The 21,419-nt window shown below is 35.4% G+C and overlaps 1 protein-coding gene across 1 annotated transcript; it reads right to left on the bottom strand.

Annotated features, from left to right (window-relative positions):
* Positions 1–15,802: 15,802 nt before the first annotated feature.
* Positions 15,803–17,062, bottom strand: LOC126890198 (uncharacterized). Its single transcript, XM_050659051.1, has one exon. The coding sequence runs from the start codon at positions 17,060–17,062 to the stop codon at positions 15,803–15,805; it is 1,260 nt and encodes a 419-aa protein (XP_050515008.1).
* Positions 17,063–21,419: the final 4,357 nt, after the last annotated feature.

Genomic DNA, 21,419 nt, shown 5'->3' with positions numbered 1-21,419 from the left:
TTTCTGCAAATCCGACAACCGTGAAAAATCCGTAATTGTATTCACAACCATAAGCGAGAGAGACGACAAATCAAAAGAATTTAGGGAGAAATCTAACTGAACCTTAATTAAGCGCAAAAAATCCATCCCCAAAATAATAGGACAAGTGACAGTGGGAATAACAAAGAACTTAATAACCTTGGTAATTCCTGAAACTAATACTGGGATATCAATACAACCACTAACATTCTGAACCTGACCATCAGCGGTGGTAACTGCAACACCTTCCATACAAGAAAACTGTAAAACATCTGCGTCCATCAACTTTTTATACCCAAAACCTAAAACTGAGATGTTCGAACCACTATCAATTAAAGCAGAAACTTCCTTATTTAGTACACTCACAGTGATATAAGGACGATTATCATGCTCCTTCTTAAACAACAGAGTACTAATAGACAAAGGTAACGAAATATCTGCACAATAAAATTTTTTCACAAATTGAAGCCAAGAACACCACTCATCCTTGGACGTCTTACTAAACCTAACAGATGATGGACGACAAGTCGACAAGTGTTTTATTTGTCTTTTGATGGAGACGTTTTTGTATGGGACCCCTTTTTCCGAGATTTGTCGGTACTTTATTTCAAGCTGGAATTATCTGTTACCATACCAAAGTGGACAGAACATCTGTTATTAAGAAAAATTTTAAGGGTAAGATGCATTGTAAATTTATTTTATAACCTTTACCAGTGTTACCTATTTTTCTTTTGGAGTTTATTGGTTTTTAGTAATTTTTTTGGGTTTTTGTGTAGAATTTTGGAGTAAAGATGGCGACTACATTTAAGGTAGAAAATGGTGTGTTATTCAAGCATATTTTTAACCGTCTCGAACCTTTGTCGAGTGCTTCGAATTGGAAAATTGTCGTTCCTTTCTTGAACCGTAGAGAAATCATTTCAAAATTCCACGATGATCCCACAGCTGCACATTTTGGAGTGTACAAAACTTTAGGTGGAGTACTGGACTTATATTACTGGCCGAATATGTGACGAACCATTTATAATTATGTTAGGAAATGTGAGGTATGTGCAGCTTGTAAAGTTGACAATCTTCCACAGGCAGGTTTGTTAGGGTCCTATAGGAATATTAATTTTCCATTTTAAATGTTGTCTTGTGATTTGTTAGGTCCTTACCCTCGTTCGAAGAATGGAAATACTTCATTATTAGTTGTTGTGGATTGGTTCACTAAGTTTACGTTAGTTCATCCTATGCCTAAAGCTACAGCTGCTCGTATAGTTCGTTTCTTGGAGAACGATGTGTTCTTGATTTTTGGTGTTCCGCAAATTATGTCGTGTGACAATGGAAGGCAGTTTATCTCTCAAAACTTTAAGGATTTGATGTTGAGGTGTTCAGTCCAAAAGATTTTCTATAACGCTAATTTTCATCCTCAAATTAACCATACACAGGGCCGGCGATAACGGGCCTGCAAGGGATGCATTGCAGGCGGGCGCCCCTGTTTGGGGGGCGCCAAAATGAGCTTTTTTTCTGCTGGTATTATGTAAAATACTAAAATAGAAAAATTCATTTTTTAAATGTGGTTCAAATTCGTCATAATACTCTAATCTGTGTTTGTTAGTTTAGCATATCACCTAATTAATATACAAAAATATGCAATGCCGCATAGAATTCTTACCATGTAGTAATAATGTAATTTATTGGTCAAAGATATCATATTTCAACCAAACAACTTTGCTCATGTTATGAGAATGCTTTGTTTATGTTCTTCAAATTTCTTGCAAGTTGTTAGTTTTGTATCAGCCGTTTTATGGGAGGAAATGAATGGTTTCTAGTAAAATAAACAAGATTGTGATACTGTTTCCTTGCCGCCGGCGCCTGTCTAATTATTTAAGTATTATGTATTTACCTATTAATAGGTATCAAGTTAAGTATTAATCCCATAAAATCATAATATTTAAAATGAACATTTTACATAAAATTTAGTTTAGAGCTCTTTAGATTTGGTATTATTTCATGTGATTATAATACAGAATAGTTTGTCAGTTGTACTCTGCAGTTAAAGAATCTAGCATTCAACTAATATAAAATTATATTTATTAAGTACTACTCAGTACTATTATTAATTTACGGTTAATTTATTTTTATTTAGTTAAATAAAAATGGATTCAAAAAAAATTATCAGGAGCACAAATCGAAAAATAAAAGCTGAAAAAGAAGAAATGCCACAAAAAACAATCTTAGTTCTCTTAGCCAATTTCTTAAAAAAGTTAAAGTGAAGTTGTTTTGTCAGATGAGGGGGGTCCAATAAAACTGTAACCGAACTTTATTTGCCGGGGACATTTGCGGATAGCGGGACACCAACTTAAGTCGGTGCCTCGCTGCCTGGAACACACATTTTTAGGACACAAGTCCAAAATCAAGTCATTAATAGGGAGAAAAGCTCTTCTAGCTACCCCTAAAATCAGGTGGTTTAACCACATAAAGTAATACAGAGAATGTGTTCCATTACCCAGTGCATCCAAGGTAACATTCAGTACAAAGCCTCCTAAGGGCAAAAACATGCCGAAGGTACATGGATGAGCACGGTGTAGGTCGCGATCGCGGTCGTTACATCGATATCAAAACAAACCTTCATTTTCTTATGAGATCGCACATACCAAGGATGTGTCACCCGTTCACCCTCGCGACCTTGCATCGCGGTTTACAGCGATGTCAAAACAGGATACGGAAAGTATCTTCGGTAAGGGTAAAAACATGCCGAAGATACATGGATGAGCGCGATGTAGGTCGCGATCGCGGTCGAGGTTTACATCGATGACGGGCAAAACATACCGAAGATACTTTCCGTATCCTGTTTTGGCACCAACATCGCTGTAAACCGCGATGCAAGGTCGCGAGTGTGAACGAATGACACATCCTTGGTATGTGCGATCTCATAAGAGAATGAAGGTTTGTTTTGATATCGATGTAGCGACCGCGATCGCGACCTACACCGCGCTCATCCATGTATCTTAGGCATGTTTTTACCCTTATTCGTTATGTACTGCGATGGGGAGGGGTGGTGGTACAGCTTGGCGGTCAGATAGATACGGGGTCAGGTTACGCAGTGTGACCAGTTTGATCTTCGGACATGTGGGTCTCACTGTTCCATTTGAACACACATAATGTTCCCGAGGCTGGGGTTGTACGAGTATCTGTGTGTATGTGTGTGGGGTGGGGAGCGCCTGTGCTAGTTTTGCAGGCGGGCACCTTATACCCTAGCGCCGGCACTGACCATACAGAACGTGTAAACAAATCAATTGTAACCGCTATTCGATCTTATTGTCACGACAATCATCGTGATTGGGACAAGAATATTTATCAGATTGCCCAAGCTATTCGGTTGTCAAAACATGAGGTTACTGAGCAGACTCCTGCTTATTTGACTTTTGCTCGTCATGTGCCAATAGATGGTAGTTATTTTGGGAAAATTAGTGAGAATGCTGATAATTTATTTGAGATAGAGGATAAAATTCACCGTCTTGAAGATGTTCAAGTGATGCCGAAAATATTTAGTGATGTTAGGAAGCGAATTCATAATTCGTATGTTAGGTCGAGTCAGAGGTATGGCAGGCCGCACATCAAAGAAACATGAAACGTAAATTACGTTTCATGGAAATAAACCACTGCTAAACAATTATACGTCCGGCCATTTATGAGACTCTCCGAAAATAAAACTGTGTCATCAGCATGAACCACACTAGTTTCATTGATAGGCGGACTTTGAGATTTGTTTAGCAGTGTTTTCTTTTCATGAAACATGTTTTTCGTTTCATGTTTCATGTATTTCGTTTCATGTTTCTTTGGTGTGCGGCTTGCCTAATTTGCGAAAACGAAATATACAGTTTCATGTGGGTGATGCTGTTTGGAAACGGAATTTTACGCAGTCTAGTAAGGTGGATTTTGTTGCAGCGAAGCTGAATAAGAAGTATATTCCTTGTGTGGTTAGTAAGGTAGTGTCTCCAGTTATTTATGAGTTGAAGTCGAGGGATGGTAAAAATTTATGTCGTTGGCATATTAAAGATTTAAAGGCTGATACAAGTAAAGTAGAGTCAGAGTCAGAGTCGTCCTCTGATTCCTCCGAGTCATCCGTTGAGTCGGATCAAAACTAGTTGTGTTCTATCAATACACGGTGTCTAAAAAATCAGGTTAGGGGGTGAGCCCTATATTCGCTAAGGCCGTTAATTAGCCTAATCCCGAATCCCGTCTCTGGATATATTTTTGAGGATTACCTGCTACCGGTATTATAATAATATTCTGGATGGAGTGACGAGTGACTCCATCTTATTTCTGGTTTCTTCCCGTATTGAAGATATTTTGTATGGTTTCTTCCCGTATTGAGGACATTTGGTAGGAGTGTGGCTTGGAATATGGTTTTTATGGCTTCTACCCGGCTTTGAGCCCGACTTTTTTTATGTTTGCTTCGGTCCACGTGTCATGGAACATGGCAGATATATTCAACTTAAGTACAACATAGTGTGTTAATTTTGCGAGCTTGTTAAAATTTAATCTGAGTTTTTAATTATAAGTTTTTTTAAATATATGTATAGCTATTCTGTGTGCCTTAACATATGGTAACTTTTTATTGAGGTAATTTTTATCGAGTGCCCAGGCAAAAAATTATCATAATTTTTTTGTATGGTTGTTATAAGCAATTCAAAGGTTCAATATAGATTTGTACCAATCAACCTTGTAATTACCTTGTTAATATATTGAAAGATTTTACATTTTTGGTTAGATTATTTGCCATTAGTTTATAGTAAATTTCATATTAAATTATTTAACACTTTTTATACATTTCGTTTTTCATTCAGGAATTTATATATTACTTATAGTCAAAAGGATATTTTTATTTCCCAATAAATATAGTGTTAATTTTCTATGAAGGTATTTGTTTTTTTTTTTTATCTAACCCTGGACGTATTTGTTAAATAGGGATCCAGGAACCATAAACATTCTTTTTGAGTTTTGGTTTAGAGTAGAGATTTAGTCAATTTTAAGTACCTTGATGGTATTCTCGGGGTACAATTTTTTTAATAATTGAATACCTGGCGCCCGTGAAGAATATTTATTGGTGAATGGATTCTTTTGAACCTCTTTAGGAAGAAGCAATTTTCCTAAGAGTATCTCCCCTTGGAGGTGAAAGTGTACTCAGTAAACTTTTAGTTTTATAGCCGGAGCTTTTAAATTGTCCAGTTTTGAGTAATAAATTTCTTCTTTTGCAATAGAAATTTTTAATTCCGTAACAGTGGCATAACATAAAAACATAAGTAAACATAAAAAAATCAGGCTCAAATCCGGGTAGAAGCCATAAAATCCATATTCCAAACCAAACTCCTACCAAATGTCCTCAATACGGGAAGAAACCATACAAAATATCTTCAATACGGGAAGAAACCAGAAATAATATATCCATCCAGAATATAATTATAATACCGGTAGCAGGTAATCCTCAAAAATATATCCAGAGACGGGATTCGGGATTAGGCTAATTAACAGCCTTAACGAATATAGGGCTCACCCCTAACCTGATTGGTGTTTTTTCTACGGGAAAAAACAAAACTCATTAGAGCAAAGAAACAAATCTAAATTTAGCATACTTACAGACACCGTGAATTGATAGAACACAACTAATGGTAGGGGAGCCCAAGCGGGGATTTTTGCAGTTACTCGAGCGCGTCAGATTATCATATGGGGAGAAACGTGGTACCCTGCAGATGTACCTCTGCCATATATTGGCTCTTAACACAGGGGAGTTCGTTTAAGGGGGCCCGAAAAAAAAATCTATCCTTAAAAATACTCGAAATTGTCAGATTAAGATAAGGTAAGTTAAGTACATGCAAAACAGTGTATATTTAAAAAATCTGACGATTTGAGCGGGGCGTAAGGGAATTGGTGAGTCACAAAGTTTCACAAGAAAAAGGCGAATATTTCGCGAAATGAAACTCAGATCGAAAACTAAAAACTACACGTTCAAAATTTTTCAAAAATCTATCGATAGATACCAAACACGACCCCTCGCAGAGAGGGGTGGGGGGTAAATTTTAAATTTTAAATACAAATCCGCGATATTTAGTAAAATAAACATCAGATCGAAAAACTGCAAAATACACTTATTTAATATTTTTGAAAAATATATCGAATGGTACCAAAAGCGACCCCCCACGGAGGTGGGGTGGTGGGTTACTTTAAAATCTTAAATGGGAGCCCCCATTTTTTATTGTAGATTTGAATTTTCTGCATAAAAATAAGCAACTTTTATTCGAAACATTTTTTCGAATTATGGATAGATGGCGCTATATTCGGAAAAAACGATTAATGGAAATGGAAAATGAAATTAAAAAATGGCAAGCGCCCGCTAAAATGGAAAATTTTACTTAACTTTTTTTGGTTTTAGGACCTAATAATCACAACCCAATAGGTCCCCAAAGCGCTCGAGTGACTGCACATTTAGCATACTTTGCTCCCCTACCATAAATTCTTAGCAGAAGCGACACGTGTTTAAAAAGCCAGAATCGGAAAAAGTTGACACAAAGTGATACTGTCTATGATTAACTATAACGGATAGCAATTAATTAGAAGTATTGAAAATATCTTTAAGAAATTTGAAATTAAATTTAAACAAAGTTAAACATGTTACATTAATTGTAACATATGTTATCTCTCCATCGCATTCTGGGACGTCCGAATGGTCTTTTGCTTGTAGGAATCTCCTCCCATACCAGTTTTACAAGTCTCTCATTATGAAGTCTCTGCACGTGGCCTGTCCATCTTAGTCGCTGTGATTTAATTTCTTGGACAATATGGTGTCATTGTAGAGTTCTTTTAATTTGAAATTGGTTCTGATCCTATACTGGTTTGTGTTAATGTCGTGGTGAGGTCCGAAAATTTTTCTAAGTATTTTTCGTTCAAAACGTCTGAGCTTTTCTTCGTTTGATTTGGTCATGGTCCACGTTTTGCAACCACATGTTAGAACAGTTAGTTGCATATGTTAGTAGGTTTGACGATGGATTTATAGATTTTGATCTTGGAACTTCTTGTAAGATTTTTTGATTTTATAAGCTTATCCAGTGCGAATAGACATCGACTTGCTGATTGGATTATGTCTTTTATTTCTTCAGTAACATCGTTGTCAGCTGTGATTACGGCCCCCAGATACTTAAAACGTTATACTCTTTCGAAATTGAAGATATTGACCATCACATTTTGTCCTATCCTCTCTCTTCCTGTCGTTTTATTTATACACATATATTTCGTCTTATCTTCATTAATCCTCAGCCCTCCTTCGCTTGTTGCTCCTTCCACCTTGTTGAAAATGGCTTTTTTGGATAGGCTGGAATCTCCAACGAGATCAATGTCATCTGCGTATGCTAGTAATAACTTGGGACCTTGAACTGTTGGCAGTTCTGTTTTTATTTCGGCCGACCTCATGGCTTTCTCTAATACAAGGTTAAAAAGTAATGAAGATAACGCATCACCCTGTTTGAGTCCACTGTTGATTTCGAAGCTGTCAGACAGTTTATTATTTACACGTACTTTTGATATTCTACCCTCCATACAGACTTTAGTCATCCGAATGAGTTTCTTTGGTATTGAGAACTCCGCCATGGCATTCTATACTTGGCTTCTTTCTACGCTGTCGTATGCCTGTCGAAAGTCTATGAAGAGATTGTGTATGGATCTGTTGTACTCCCATCCCTTTTCTAGACGCTGTCTCATCGTGAATAGTTGATCTATTGTGGCTTGATATTCTCCTAGGACATTTTCAGCATAAGGGGTCTCAGCATACTAAGAATGATGTTTGAGAGGATTTTATATGCCGTGTTTAAGAGTGAAATTCCTCTGTAATTCGCGAATTTTATTTTGTCCCATTTTTTGTAGATGGGCACTATGATGTTTTCCTTCTATCTTGCTGGTATCCTTTCTTCTAACCATATCTGTGATTTTATATGCCGTGTTTAACAGTGAAATTCCTCTGTAATTCGCGCATTTTATTTTGTCCGCTTTTTTGTGGATGGGCACTATGATGTTTTCTTTCTATCTTGCTGGTATCCTTTTTTCTAACCATATCTGTGTTATTAATTGGTGGATTTGGAGATGTAGTGGATCGATGTAGTGGATCTACACCATATTTCAGAAATTCTGCTGGTATCTCGTCCGTACCCGGCGGTTTGTGATTTTTCAGCTTATTTAAGGCCTTTCGGGTTTTTTCAAAACAGGGATTTTCGATGGGCATGTCTGCTGTTATATAGATTTCTTCTTTGTGCTCTTCTTCCTGTATGATGAAGGTCCCTGAAATACCCTTTCCATTCTTCTGTTAGTTCTTTATCGTCGATTATCATAATATGGCCTTGATTGTCTCTCAGTGTATGGATAGAATTGGTCCAATTTCCCTTATTTCTCTCTGGAGATTGCTTTATAGAATTCTCTGGAGCCTGGTTTGGGCCGGTCTCTCTCCATAGCTTCATATTTTTGTTGTTCATAGTTTCTTTTCTTTGTGCATATCATTTTTCTTGTGTCTTTTCGGCAGTCGTCGTATTCCTTTTTAATTTTATCTGTTTGTAGTTGTATCCATGTCTCCTTACTGTTTGTTTGTCTTTTTTCCAGCTGTTTCCGACATTCATCGTCATACCACGTTTTTGCCCTCATCTGCCTACTCCTTCCAAAGATTTTGTCAGCTGTCTTGGTTATTATTTCGGCAGTAGTTTCCTACAGCTCTTCTATATCATTGTAAACTGTTTCAGAGTTCAAGGTTTGTTCAAGTTGTTCTATATATTTTTAATGTTTCTCTGTATTCTGCATTTCCTCCATGTTCCATTGTGGGTTCATTGTTGTTTTGTTGAATTTGTGGCTAGATATTCTACATTTGACTTTTGCCCTGACTAAGTCATGATCTGTGTCTCCGTCTATTCCTCTGAGGCTTCTTACGTCTATGATATTGTTCCCATGTCGGGCATCTACAATGATGTGATCAATTTGGTTTCGCGTAAGGTCGTTTGAGATCCAGGTTTGCTTATGCATGTTTTTATGCGGAAACATAGTTGACTTTATTAACATATCTATTATTAGCTGCTGCAGTTTCTGTGAGTCTTAAGCCATTGTCGTTGGATATATTGTGAAGGTTGTGTTTACCGGTTGTGGGGTGTAGGCTAGGCTCTTTACCTATTTTAGAATTAAAATCTCCGCAGATTATGCGCATATCTTGTTTGGGCATCGTATCTATCACTCTTTCTAGGGCGTCGTAGAAGTCATCCTTAATATCTTCATTCTTCTCTTCCGTTGGCGTATGAGCTGAAATGATCAAAATGTTGTATCGTTCTCCCTTCATTCGGATATAGCATATCCTTTCGTTTATAGGTTTGAAATTTAGTAGATTCTGTACCAGGCCGTCTCTATTCACAAAGCCCGTTCCAAATTCATGTGTTCCGTTTTTGTTACCGCTGAAAGAGATGGTGGATTTACTTATTTTTATATTTCCATCGTCTGGCCATCTTATTTCTTGGACTGCTGTTATATCCATTCCTATGTTTTTCAGTTGTTCCACAACATTTGTGGCAGCTCCAAGTCTGTACCAACTCTGGACGTTCCAGGTTCCGATATTCATAGTCCTTTTACATTGCATTGGTCGTTTTTTTTTTGTTTATCCGTCCGGTTCCGAGGCAAAGTTGCAGTTTTCATAACTAGGTCCTTTTTTCGAGGGTGGGTAGTTAACCCTCCGCTCAACCCTCCTCTTTTACCCGGGCTTGGGACCGGCTGCAGTAAGGTGATTTCCGAGCTACTCAGTTCACCCGTTCCTCACCCTACCACCAGGCAGAGTTGCAAAAGGATTGCGAGTTGATAAAGAACATAAAAACAAGAAATCTGGAACATTTGGGCCACATTACCAGCGGTGGAAAATATGAGATATTAAAGGTAGGTAAAAGATCCATACGTAGAAGAATAATTTCCTGGATGAGAAATCTAAGAGAGTGTGATAGTTACAGCTCAGTCTTTTTAGAGCAGCCGCCAATAAGGTACAGGATAGCTGTTATGATAGCCAACCTCCGATAGGAGAAGGAACTACAAGAAGAAGATAATGGAAATTACCCAAACACCTATTATTCCACCTAGGAGAGAGAAAGAAAGAGAGGAGAAGAAAAATTATGTTCAAATTGTTATATCTCCTAAGATAACATGAAAATTTTTCGGACGCAAACGGAGTCTCCGGTCGGATTCAGAACTATATACAAAATCTCTGGTAATATTTGCTGGTGCTTAATGTATGCCGATGATGTAGTGTTGGTAGGAAATATTAAACACGATTTAAAGCAAACACAGGAACAATGTAGACGGACGAGCTTTTGAAGAAAATGGTTTAAAACTTGGTGCAGCAAAAACCTTTTTCCCTGCGGGATATACCTAACGATCTCCTAAACACACCCATTTCTACAGCTTCTAATTTATTTCTGTTGTTCTCAGTTATTCTCCAAGTTTCTGCTCCGTATTAATGAGTGTTTCGTAGATATTGTATTTTCGCTCTATTTTTATTTCGGAGCTCCAAAGTATTCCATTTAGGCAGCCAATTCTTCTTCTAGCTTGTGTTACTCTTTTATTTATTTCCTCATGGTCATTTCCCGTTCTGTCGAAGATTACTCTCAAGTAAACTGAAAAAAATATTGTACATAGTACCAATGTGCCAATAGTGCCAATCATTGACTTTTTTACATTGATTCAATGAAAATTTCGTTAATACTATAAACACGTAGTCATTAAGTAATGACCATATTCATTATTACAATGTAATTATATTCATTAAAAAATAATTAACAGAATCATTAATCCAATCAATCGTTTTATCTATCCAATAACTTTTTTCATAATACAATACTTTGTTCATTGTATATATGAAACTGTACATCAGGATTATGCGGTTAAATTATTGAATATAAAACGTTGCACTAATGTACAGTGTTCTTTAAATAACGAAATCGTTTATTGAATCAATGTTTTCGACTTTGATTAATACCTCGATACATTGTTTTGATGTAACGCAATCATTGTATTACTGTAATATACCTGAATCAATGATCAATACATTGTAGCAATAATCTTGTAGATAAACCGATACATTTCTTAAAACTCGATAAGTGTTTTTATTGGTGTAAAAAGTCACATGACAACAGTTGCAGCCTCCTAGCAGACAGTCACCCTGCAGACTCTGAGGAGCGGTGTTTGGCATTAGTGATTTGGTTGATTTTGCACGGAATGTAAGTACCTATTTCATTATTGAATCCTGCATATCTAGTATTAATTAATTTTTGTTCTCTGTAAATTTTTTCAAAAGCTAATTCGACACATAGGTAAAAGAAAATAGGAACCATTTGAAAATATTTCTAAATGGTATAATCTTATAAAAGATTAGTAAATTAAATCTTTAGGTTATTAAACCGTAAATAATTGAAAAATATTATTAACTCTTGCAGTCGGTAGTATCTATCAAAGTAAAAATTAACATCTCAACATCTAGCAATTTTTTTTTCAGGATAAATTAAAATACTTCTATAAAAAAGTGATACCCAAAAATACAACTATGTTCACTATTTAGATTTATTTTTTTTTTATAATAATTATTAATATAAATTGTAGATGGTTAACATGCAGTTCTTCTTTGGGTTCTACCGTTCTACATCGATATTTTGTACGAACTAATAAAATGTTTAAAAAAAGATCTTAATGGACAACCATATATATTATAATAAAATATACCATCAGATATTTCCAGTAATCATTCTTACGTCGGGAAGACCCAGCAAGAAGTCGAAGATCATATTAGAATTTTGAAATCAAAGAAAAATGCCATTCAACCATTTGTTTTTTATATGGGTGGTGATAATAATTATTATTAATCCCAGAGAGATGTTGTATTTATGGAGATGTTTTTTTAGATTTATTTATTTTCACGATTTCAGGTATACATTTTTTATATAATATAAATATATACAAATATATTTTTATATATTTTATAAGAAGAATCAATTTCTGTTATATTTAGTTATTCAGTTTTTTCCAAATTTTTTTTTTTTTTTTTAACATCCCATTTATTTACAATCTGTAATAATGATTACAATAAGTAAATTGTTTAACAATTAAAAGAGACTTGAAGGAGACTGTCCAGTGACAATAACCTATAAAATCATAATTTTAGTACTTAACAAAATTATTGGTGACTAATAAATAAAACCCTATAAATAAAACTCTATAATAAATAAAATATTTTTAAAAATTTAAAATTTAAAATTTAAAATCTTGTTCGTAGATCGCTTGGAGTGTGGCGCTTTAGCCTTCTATTTGCCTGGGGTCTCATTAGGTTCTTCGCTAGCCTGTTGGGGTGGTCTACGCTAGCCTGTTGGGGTGGTCCAAATGACATTATAAAAAGTTGTTTGTGTTAATCAAAAATATATGTTTTTTTCTTCTTTAAACTTATAGGTACTTAACATTAGTTTGAGAATCGGCAAAAAATCGTTGCTTCAACCTATATTTCTAATATTTATGTAGATGTTAAGTCGTCCTTTTGTTTACTTATTAACTATTTGTATGTTATATACAAATATACATGAATATGTAAAATATAATGTTAAATATAATGAAAAAAACATTGATTCAAAAACGGGGAGCATTAATTTTCGTCCAAAGATTAGTATCGTTGGTTAAATGTAAGTAGATACATTAACTAATGCTCAAAAACATTAAGTTCTATGAATTAGTACGTTCATTCAATGTACTTTCTAGTTAAGAATTAATGTACCGATACATTGATTCTTAACTATAAAGTACATTGAATGAACGTACTAATTCATAAAAATTAATGTTTTTGAGCATTATTTAGTCTATCTACTTACATTGGACCAATTATACTGATCTTTGGACGAAAATTAATGCTCCCTGTTTTTGAATCAATGTTTTTTTCATTATACTTACGTACTTTTTTGGTTCAGTGTACGTGTATTCAGTACAGGATGCGATTTCTTCATTATTCTCTAGTTCGATATGGGATAACTCGGCTCCTATGAGTAGGTATTTAGTTTTTTCCACATTAATTTTTGTTTTTCCGTTTGTAGTCCTAACATGAATCCATTAGAACATATATGGGACGTTTTAGAGGAAAAGATTAAAAAGGGACAACCACTGCTAGAAACGATTCAAAAGAGCTGAAAATAGCGTTGAATAAAGAATAGAGAATATATACCGAAAGACCAGATTCCGCAACTTATTGTAAATATGCTTAGGCATATTGAAATCATCCGCAGATGTAGGGGAGGCAATACCCGATACTAAATATAGAGAACAGCCAACTTAAGGCAATTAAAATTTTATTTTTTCTTTGGTTTAATTTTTCGAACAATGTAAATTTTTGGCGTTACTGATTTTTTTGGGGTTATTTATTTTTCCTATTATTACTTTTTATTTTTCTTTTAAATAAACGATTTCTATTTTTGGTTTAGGCTATATCATCGCCCCTGTTCCCGTTAGATAAATTATTCCGGTTCGATTTTTTTGCACAAAACAGTATTTTAGCCAATCATGTTTATTGTTCAACAAAGATATAATAAAAATATGACTTATTAAATGCACTAACAAATATACTCAAAATCTTGCCAAAAACTAACAATTCTTGGACTATACCTATGTATGGCTTGTGGTATCGGTTCTATGGTAACGTCTTGATGTCGAATAATACTGCTGTAGACTTCTTGTAGACCTGGGCAGATGTTGTGGCCATAGGCCCCTGCAGCTGCAGATGGTAGTGGTTGCAGTCTAGATGACATGGTCTTCATTGTGTCAGCCTTAGTGTCATCGCCGGCGATGGGGGCTTCATGCTTGAGGCTCCCGAAAGGAGAAAAGTTTGATTTCTTTCCAAAAACTATAACAGTAAAGCACATATCAAACATCAAGGAGTAAGGAAACCAAAGTGTGCAAAGTCTGCCATTCTTTAAGACATAATCAGAAAGAGTAGCAGATGGCAAGAATAAATTAAATGGAATTAATAACTAATAGTTAAAAGTAGATAACCAAAGCTTTTACGACTACAGAGATAGGGAAATCAATGTGTTAGAGAGAGAAGTACCTTCCCAATGAGTAAGAGTGAGATAGATGCTGACGTCACAAGTAATCTTCCATAATGGAATCTACCATAGTTATTTTCCGCTAGATGACACCAATCCGCCATTTTTATTCCATTTCAGTATTTTTAGATGGCGGCATAGCCAAAACGGCACTAAAGCATATCTCCGTTGTTATTGGTCCGATCGTGACATGTGAGGTATCATAGGAAAGGGGAGGAGGTAACGAATACGTTAACACAAAAAAAAACAAAGATGCAGCATAGCCAAAATGGCACTAAAGCATATCTCCGTTGTTATTGGTCCGACGTGTGAGGTATTGGAAAGAGGTGCGTTGGATCGTGACGTACCAAGGGATCGTTGGAACGCGGCATGTTACATATACTATATTTTATCTACGACCATAACACAATATGTTATTTAAAACAATCACGTGCATAAATCTAAGCTTTACGAGTTGCATACTATATTTTATATACAACCGTAACATAACTTGTGTTTAAGCGATGGTGACATCTCGTTAGCATTGGTCTGATTGGAGATTGTGATACGTTAAAGGTGTGGGGTGTATCGAATATCATAAACTAACTCTTACGAGCTGCATACTATATTTTATCTACGACCATAATGTAATCCTAACCGTAGAGAAACGTATGAGGAATCATGTGATATAATTGAGTAATATAGAAAAATTAATCATGTCATAAAGACATTATGTATCTTTACTAATACAAATTTGTTAGTAGCGTCATGTCTTTGAGTGAGTACAGACATAAAGTTGAACAGTTTCAAGACAAACTTGTCGAGTTACAGAAAGATATTAAAGTATATCAGGATTTAAGAAAAATTATCAAACAATTAGAGAAGCTACATATTAGTGATAGAACATATCCACTAGGACATATTCAACCATGGACGATAACACCACCAGCGGGAACATGAAAAGTGAATTTAATAATATATTCGCATTGACGTGTTTAATTTTAATGCCTGTATTTATCTTAATTTTAAAAATTATTTTAAAAAATTGTAAATAGAGGATTTGTCATGTAATATAAAAATTGATGAGTAAATAAGGAGTTTTAATTAAAAGTCAATAGTTTTTTTATATATTTTTATTATAAAACATAATTATACAGGTAATATCGTATTACAAAACCATTGGCGTAGGCGATCCACATTTCTTTCGGTGCATAAAAACAGACCATTGGCGTGACAGGGGTTTGCATCAGGTGCAAATTTACAAACGCTAGGTGTATAATCAAATTTGCAAACATCAATAATCGCAGGAAAAACTCCAATCATATTACATGTCTGTCGTAAAAAATCTGCTTTTTGTTCTCCTCGAACGTAAATGTAATCGGCAGCATACAATAACTTGGATTCTAGTATTTGATTTATTTTGAAATATTCAACATCACCATTGGAATACCGAATGCCATGCAAGTTTTTTTCCAAGAAGAATACTGTCTTCTTATCTTGATTAGTTAATGAAGTAAACGGTTGCGGCGACGTAAATATGTAATGACATCGTTTAAAACCAATTTCAATGCTGAGTTCCTTGGGTACAAACCATCCATCTACCATAAATCCTTGTATGTCGACTAAAGCAATCCTCATGATTGAGCGTGATGATTGATACTGAATGACATATTCTTTGAATCTACTTAAATAATATTTTTGATAACTTCTGTTAGAGGAAAGTATTCGAGTAGGCTGTCGTGAACAATTAAACAGTAGGCTCGAGTGCCTGCCGGAAAACCTGAATCTGCTTCGATTTCCAGTTTAACATCAACGGTTCCTGATCTGAATGACGTATCATCCTGCTTGGAACAGTCAAACACAAATAAGGCATATTTCTTGAATGCAACATAATCTAAGATGGGATGTTTTGTTGAGGAAAGAGTATAACTAGGAAAGAATTCCGTATAGTTATAGTGAGCTATAGCATAGTCATTTTTTGCAAAATCCAATTGCATTCTCTCGTTAGGCCAGTATTCTCCATTAATAACCAATCGCACGCTGGACATTCTAATGTGATCAAATAACGTTGGATTAGCGTGTATGTCATCTCGTTTAGAGGTTTGAAAAGCCACAATGACATAGCGTGGACGTTCAACAGATGAAGTTGTCTTTACACTCCATATCTCGCGTCGAGATCCTGATGTAAGTGAAGGAAGTTCATTGAGCTCCCATTTACGGAAAGGTATAGTTATCGGCACATTATTCTTAATCGGAGTCATTAATTCAATTTTCATATCATCATTGGGAAAGACATGCTTGACCTTGAGTTCCATGCTGGTAACAGTTAACGATACTGTTGTTGTTGTTGTAGCATTAGGTTCTTTCATTAGAATACAGTCTCTATCATTGCGTGCTCGAACAAATCTAAACACTTGACGGCCATAGGTTAATTTATTGTAATCGTTGAAAATGTTGAAAATATGTTTTATCGGAATCAGTAAACTAAAGTTGTCTCCCGATATATGTGGATTATTCGGATAGTTCCATCCTGCAGTACTGAGAAACTTGGAATCTTCAGGAGTATAACATAGCAAACTGCGAATAGTGCTAACTACACCTGGGTCTCTAACTATTTCCATATCATGTGAACTTTGGATATATGTACATGTATCAAACAAGAAGGCTCCAGCATTCGGTGCAAGAGAAACCACTCCATCACCTACTTTCTCTATACTTCCTTTAATTTCCAACAGCGTTTCGTGTATCGCAAAAAATGCATCTGATTGATTTATAATAAATTCCACAACGTCACTATTATTAAATGATTTGATGTATGGCGTATATGTACGAAATTCTTCTTTTCTAATAGTATTGTCGAACAGGGGTTTTTGGTAAAGATCAAAAATATGAGGTTGAGGTTCCTGCTGTTGAACCCCCCGTCGAATGTATTGACGTTTTGACATCTTTCAGCTTTAATCCAATGGCAACAAGAAAGGCTTTATTGGCGGCAGACACGTCACGTCGCATGCAGGATCTACGTGAGACTAATGGATATTGACTTGTAGAGTTTTGTTTTATAATTAAACCCATCTATATCGTTTCCTTAAAATCCAAATGGAGCGTACTTTTCTCTCCTCTAAAGTTGACAGGTCTTAATTCCTGATCGACTATACTAACAGTAATTTTGGTAATTTCACGTATACTGATGCTTATTGGTATGTATATAGGGTTATGAGGACGTTCATCAATAGAAAAACCTGGATCAACATTTATCGGAAAATGCAGAATGGTATGTACAGGTCTGTCTTCGTAGAAGGCTCCTTCAGTAATGTTGCATTCAAAGAGTAGACTTGATACTTTTATAATGTTCACAGGTTGGTCTGAAGAATGCATTTTTCCTGATGTTAACACTCTATTTGATGAGAAACCCAATAATTTACCAAGACTATCACCTTTCTCGAAAGTAATGGTATGATCTTGACAGAAAATTTCGCATTTAAGCGTATTGTTGTTCGGTTTTAAAGTGAACTCCTGAACCGAATTGTATATACCCATTAATTCATTTCGAATGTATGCTTCGATATCGGTAATTTCATAAGATCCAGATGGAATTTCAATATGACGCAACTTTGTACGATCATTTTGCTCATAGAAATAAAACTTTTCACCATCAATGTTTGGAATTGAATTAAATGTATGAAATCCCAACACTGCTACATAATACTGCCGTAGCGGATCAAGCAAAAGAGGCACTTGAGGAGTAAACGAAAACTTGTTTGTAGTACTTGTTAGGGTCAATAATCGAGACATGACTGATAGGAGGTAAAAGGTGCAGTAAGTTAAATACCAAAATATGTTAAACATTTCTTTATTTTTCTTAGAATAACGTTACATGTTTTTCTTGTTTTATTTATATTTTGCTCATAATATGGTATTCTACAAAATACACATACACTTTCCATCAACCCACAAACATCACTCCATACGTGTTTCTTATAGTCTTTCTTACAGGGTAAATAATATTCTAGTGCATGACGAATATCTTGTGGTAATTCATACCAGACATCAGCGGTTATATTTTCCATTATACAGAAACTTTAAGCACAAATGTCCACAGTTTATTTGGTTATAACTTTGATATTGATCGTTATTATAGGCAATTCTTCCACCATTCAAATAGGAAACTAGTTCTTGAGGTGGCTTCAAGCAACCATATGAATCAAAATACTCTATGTCTTTGTTTATCTTTCTGTAAGCTACCCAATGTGTACCAGGGTTTGTTGAAATGTCGAGATTAATTATAGCACATTCACGTTTACGAGGGTTACGAGGTAAATTATCTCTCATAAACACGCCTCGAAAATTTGGAATTTTAAGTAGTTTAACAAATTTATTCAAGTCAACATTGGTTAAAGGTCTATTAGGTAGCTTTAGCGGTAGTTTTTTGACTTTTTTAAGTACAATCCAAAGCCTCCTTTACCGTTTTTTCGAAGGTATAATCCTTTGCCTAGATGTTCCATAGCTTTATTGTGACGTTTGTCCTCTTCCAGTTTCTTTTTAGCATTCTTTGAATCAATTACAGTCTTTGCGATGGCACTTGCACCACCAGCCAAACTACCAAGAGCTGATAAGCCTGCAAAGATGGGGATTAAAGGTAAAATACCGCCAGATTTTGATTCGAATGGAATGATTCTTGGAACTCGTACATTTCTTTTCCCACCTATATTCTTCACGGCTGTTCTAGCGGCTGCAAGTGCAACTAGAGCTGATTTACGCAAATTTGGTGATGGTGGAGTTCGTTTCATCGTTCTGATAATTGGTTGCAGCACGTGGCGCTTAAATGAACCAACACTTTTACCACGTTTCATACCCATACCTAGTTTTCGTTTAGCTTTCATTGCTGTAGTAGTCAACCAGGCAGTGGCTTTTTCACCCAAAGATGCGCCGTTTGCTGTAACTCGTTCCCACGCTTTGTTTTCCAATACCCAATCTGCTTTATGTCTATCTTTCAATGAATTACTTTGGGAATATGCAATATCATGATCTCTCGCAGCTCGATCTAATGGATTTATCCCTGGATCTCCACGAGCTAGACGTTTCTGTAATTTAGTTCCAGGTCCTAGATACTGGTAACCAGGGACATGCAATTCAAACGGTATATTGTTGATTAGAGAATTCAACACTCCTTCGCCTTGAACGACTAACATTGAAATGAATGGCTTCTTGAAAAATTTCTTTATATAACCGAGCGTATAAAATACATCTTAATCACAAGATGAAGGTCATTCAACAAGATAAGACACTAGCGGTCGAGAACTTGGATTTTGTTGATAACGTGGCAAGAACCAGTAAACATGGCGCATTGCTACCACATTCTTTTCGTGCTATCGTATGTGGTCCAAGCGGATGCGGAAAAACGAATGCTATGCTGGCATTACTGTTTGATCTAAATGGCGCTAAATTCAAAAATGTTTACGTATATTCAAAGTCGTTGTTTCAACCCAAGTATCAGTTTTTGAAGGAAGTGTTGGAATCTGTGAAAGAGGTTGGCTATTTTCCATTTAAAGACAATGATGCCGTAATAAGTCCTGGCGAAGCTAAACCAAACTCAGTATTCATATTTGATGACGTATCTACGGATCCACAACAAACAATACGTGAATATTACTGTATGGGAAGACATAAAGATATCGATTGTGCATACATATGTCAATCATACAGTAGAGCAGGCAAACAACTCCTGCGTGATAATGCCAACCTTATTGTATTGTTTAAACAGGATGAGCTCAATTTAAAACACGTCTTTGATGATCACGTCTCACCTGACATGACATTTGCCCAATTTAAAAAAATTTGTTCTGAATGTTGGCAGGATAGATATGGCACGTTCGTAATTGTTAAGGATTTCGATATTTCTAACGGACGATATCGTTTAGGCTTTGACAAGTTTATAAAATTGTAGTTATGATCGAAACACACGCATTCCATAACAACATGTTAGACAAAGAGGTAGCTGCACGCAAGCGTAAAGTTGCTGAGTTAGCTCGAGTCATTCGCAAAAAGTATTTGGCACTAAAGCTAGGTAGGACAGAACAAGACGAGACCCTAAACAAGCTCTTTGAACCCTTAGCTAAACCTCTAAAAGATATTGCACAATCCTCAAAAACGTCCCATCATGCTCCTAATAACAAGCTTAGACATGTCAAAAAGGAAGAGGTGAAAACAGAAGAGGCGAAAAAAGAAGACAGCGATGATGATGTATTTTCCGATGCAATATCAACATATCAAGATCATGAAAATGAAGATTTAAAACAATATAAAGAATTAAATAATACTGAAGTTCATCACAATTCCATAGGTAATCTTAAAGGTGCAACTGCAGAAAAATATCTTAATATTGTCAAACCGTTGTTTAAACCTAAAAAAGCAAAGAAGCAATCACAAAAAATTAAGTCTACTACATTAAAGAAACTGTCTTTCGAAGGTCTAGCGACTCGTTCACCACCGAAAACTCGGTCTACTACATTAAAGAAACCGCCTTTAGAACTAGAAAAAGCAACTCGTTCATCATCGTCAGCATCTACCTCCAAAGGATCAGGGCTCGTCGATGCTTCTCATTTGATTTACAACGATAATCCTATTGAATATGTATATTGGGATGATCCAAATGAACTCTGTGACAGACTCGAATTGTTGATTGCTTCCCAAGAAGCAGGAAACACATCTCATAGTAACGAAATTGTTGCCATTATCAACGAATTACGTGAAGCAGATATTATATATTAATGTTAGATCAGATTAGGCATCATTTCCAATATGAGTGTCGATAAGTTTGGTCGTCATCATTATCGTTCTAATGAACAAGCTATTCAAAAGCTGCGTGAAGGCTTCAAACAATCCATTTTAGATTTACAAAACCAGATACATGCAGTAAATAAGGATATTAAACGAGATCCTCCTGTAGCTGGTATACATCTTTCCAACAAGAAATATGTAGATGATCACATTGTGAATATAAAAAATTTTTTGCGAAAAGAGATTAACTTGATGCGTAAAGAATATAGTTCAAAAGATACTCAACTTGAACAAAAAATTTCTGACTTTCAAAATTCCATCGGTAAGATTGAAAGCAATTTTAATAAAAAAAATAATGAGTTATCTGATGCGAATAAACTGGTTGCCTTGAAAATATCTGATTTAACAAAAGAAATTAATGATTTACAAAGATCAGTAAGTATCCAGAATGTAATAAAACAAGAAGACTTTGAATCTGTTACCAAAAAAGTTGCAGAAAATATCATGCCAGTAAATAGGATTAAC

The sequence above is a fragment of the Diabrotica virgifera genome, chromosome 8, assembly GCF_917563875.1.
Source record: "Diabrotica virgifera virgifera chromosome 8, PGI_DIABVI_V3a".
In the NCBI taxonomy this organism is placed as follows: Eukaryota; Metazoa; Arthropoda; class Insecta; order Coleoptera; family Chrysomelidae; genus Diabrotica; species Diabrotica virgifera.
The sequence above is the reverse complement of the archived record's forward strand: the minus strand, read 5'-3'. Positions and strand labels throughout refer to the sequence as shown.

What these genes read in the sequence shown, in the direction of transcription:
- LOC126890198 (XM_050659051.1), bottom strand. Translation starts at nt 17,062, where the DNA reads ATGTCAAAACGTCAATACATTCGACGGGGGGTTCAACAGCAGGAACCT.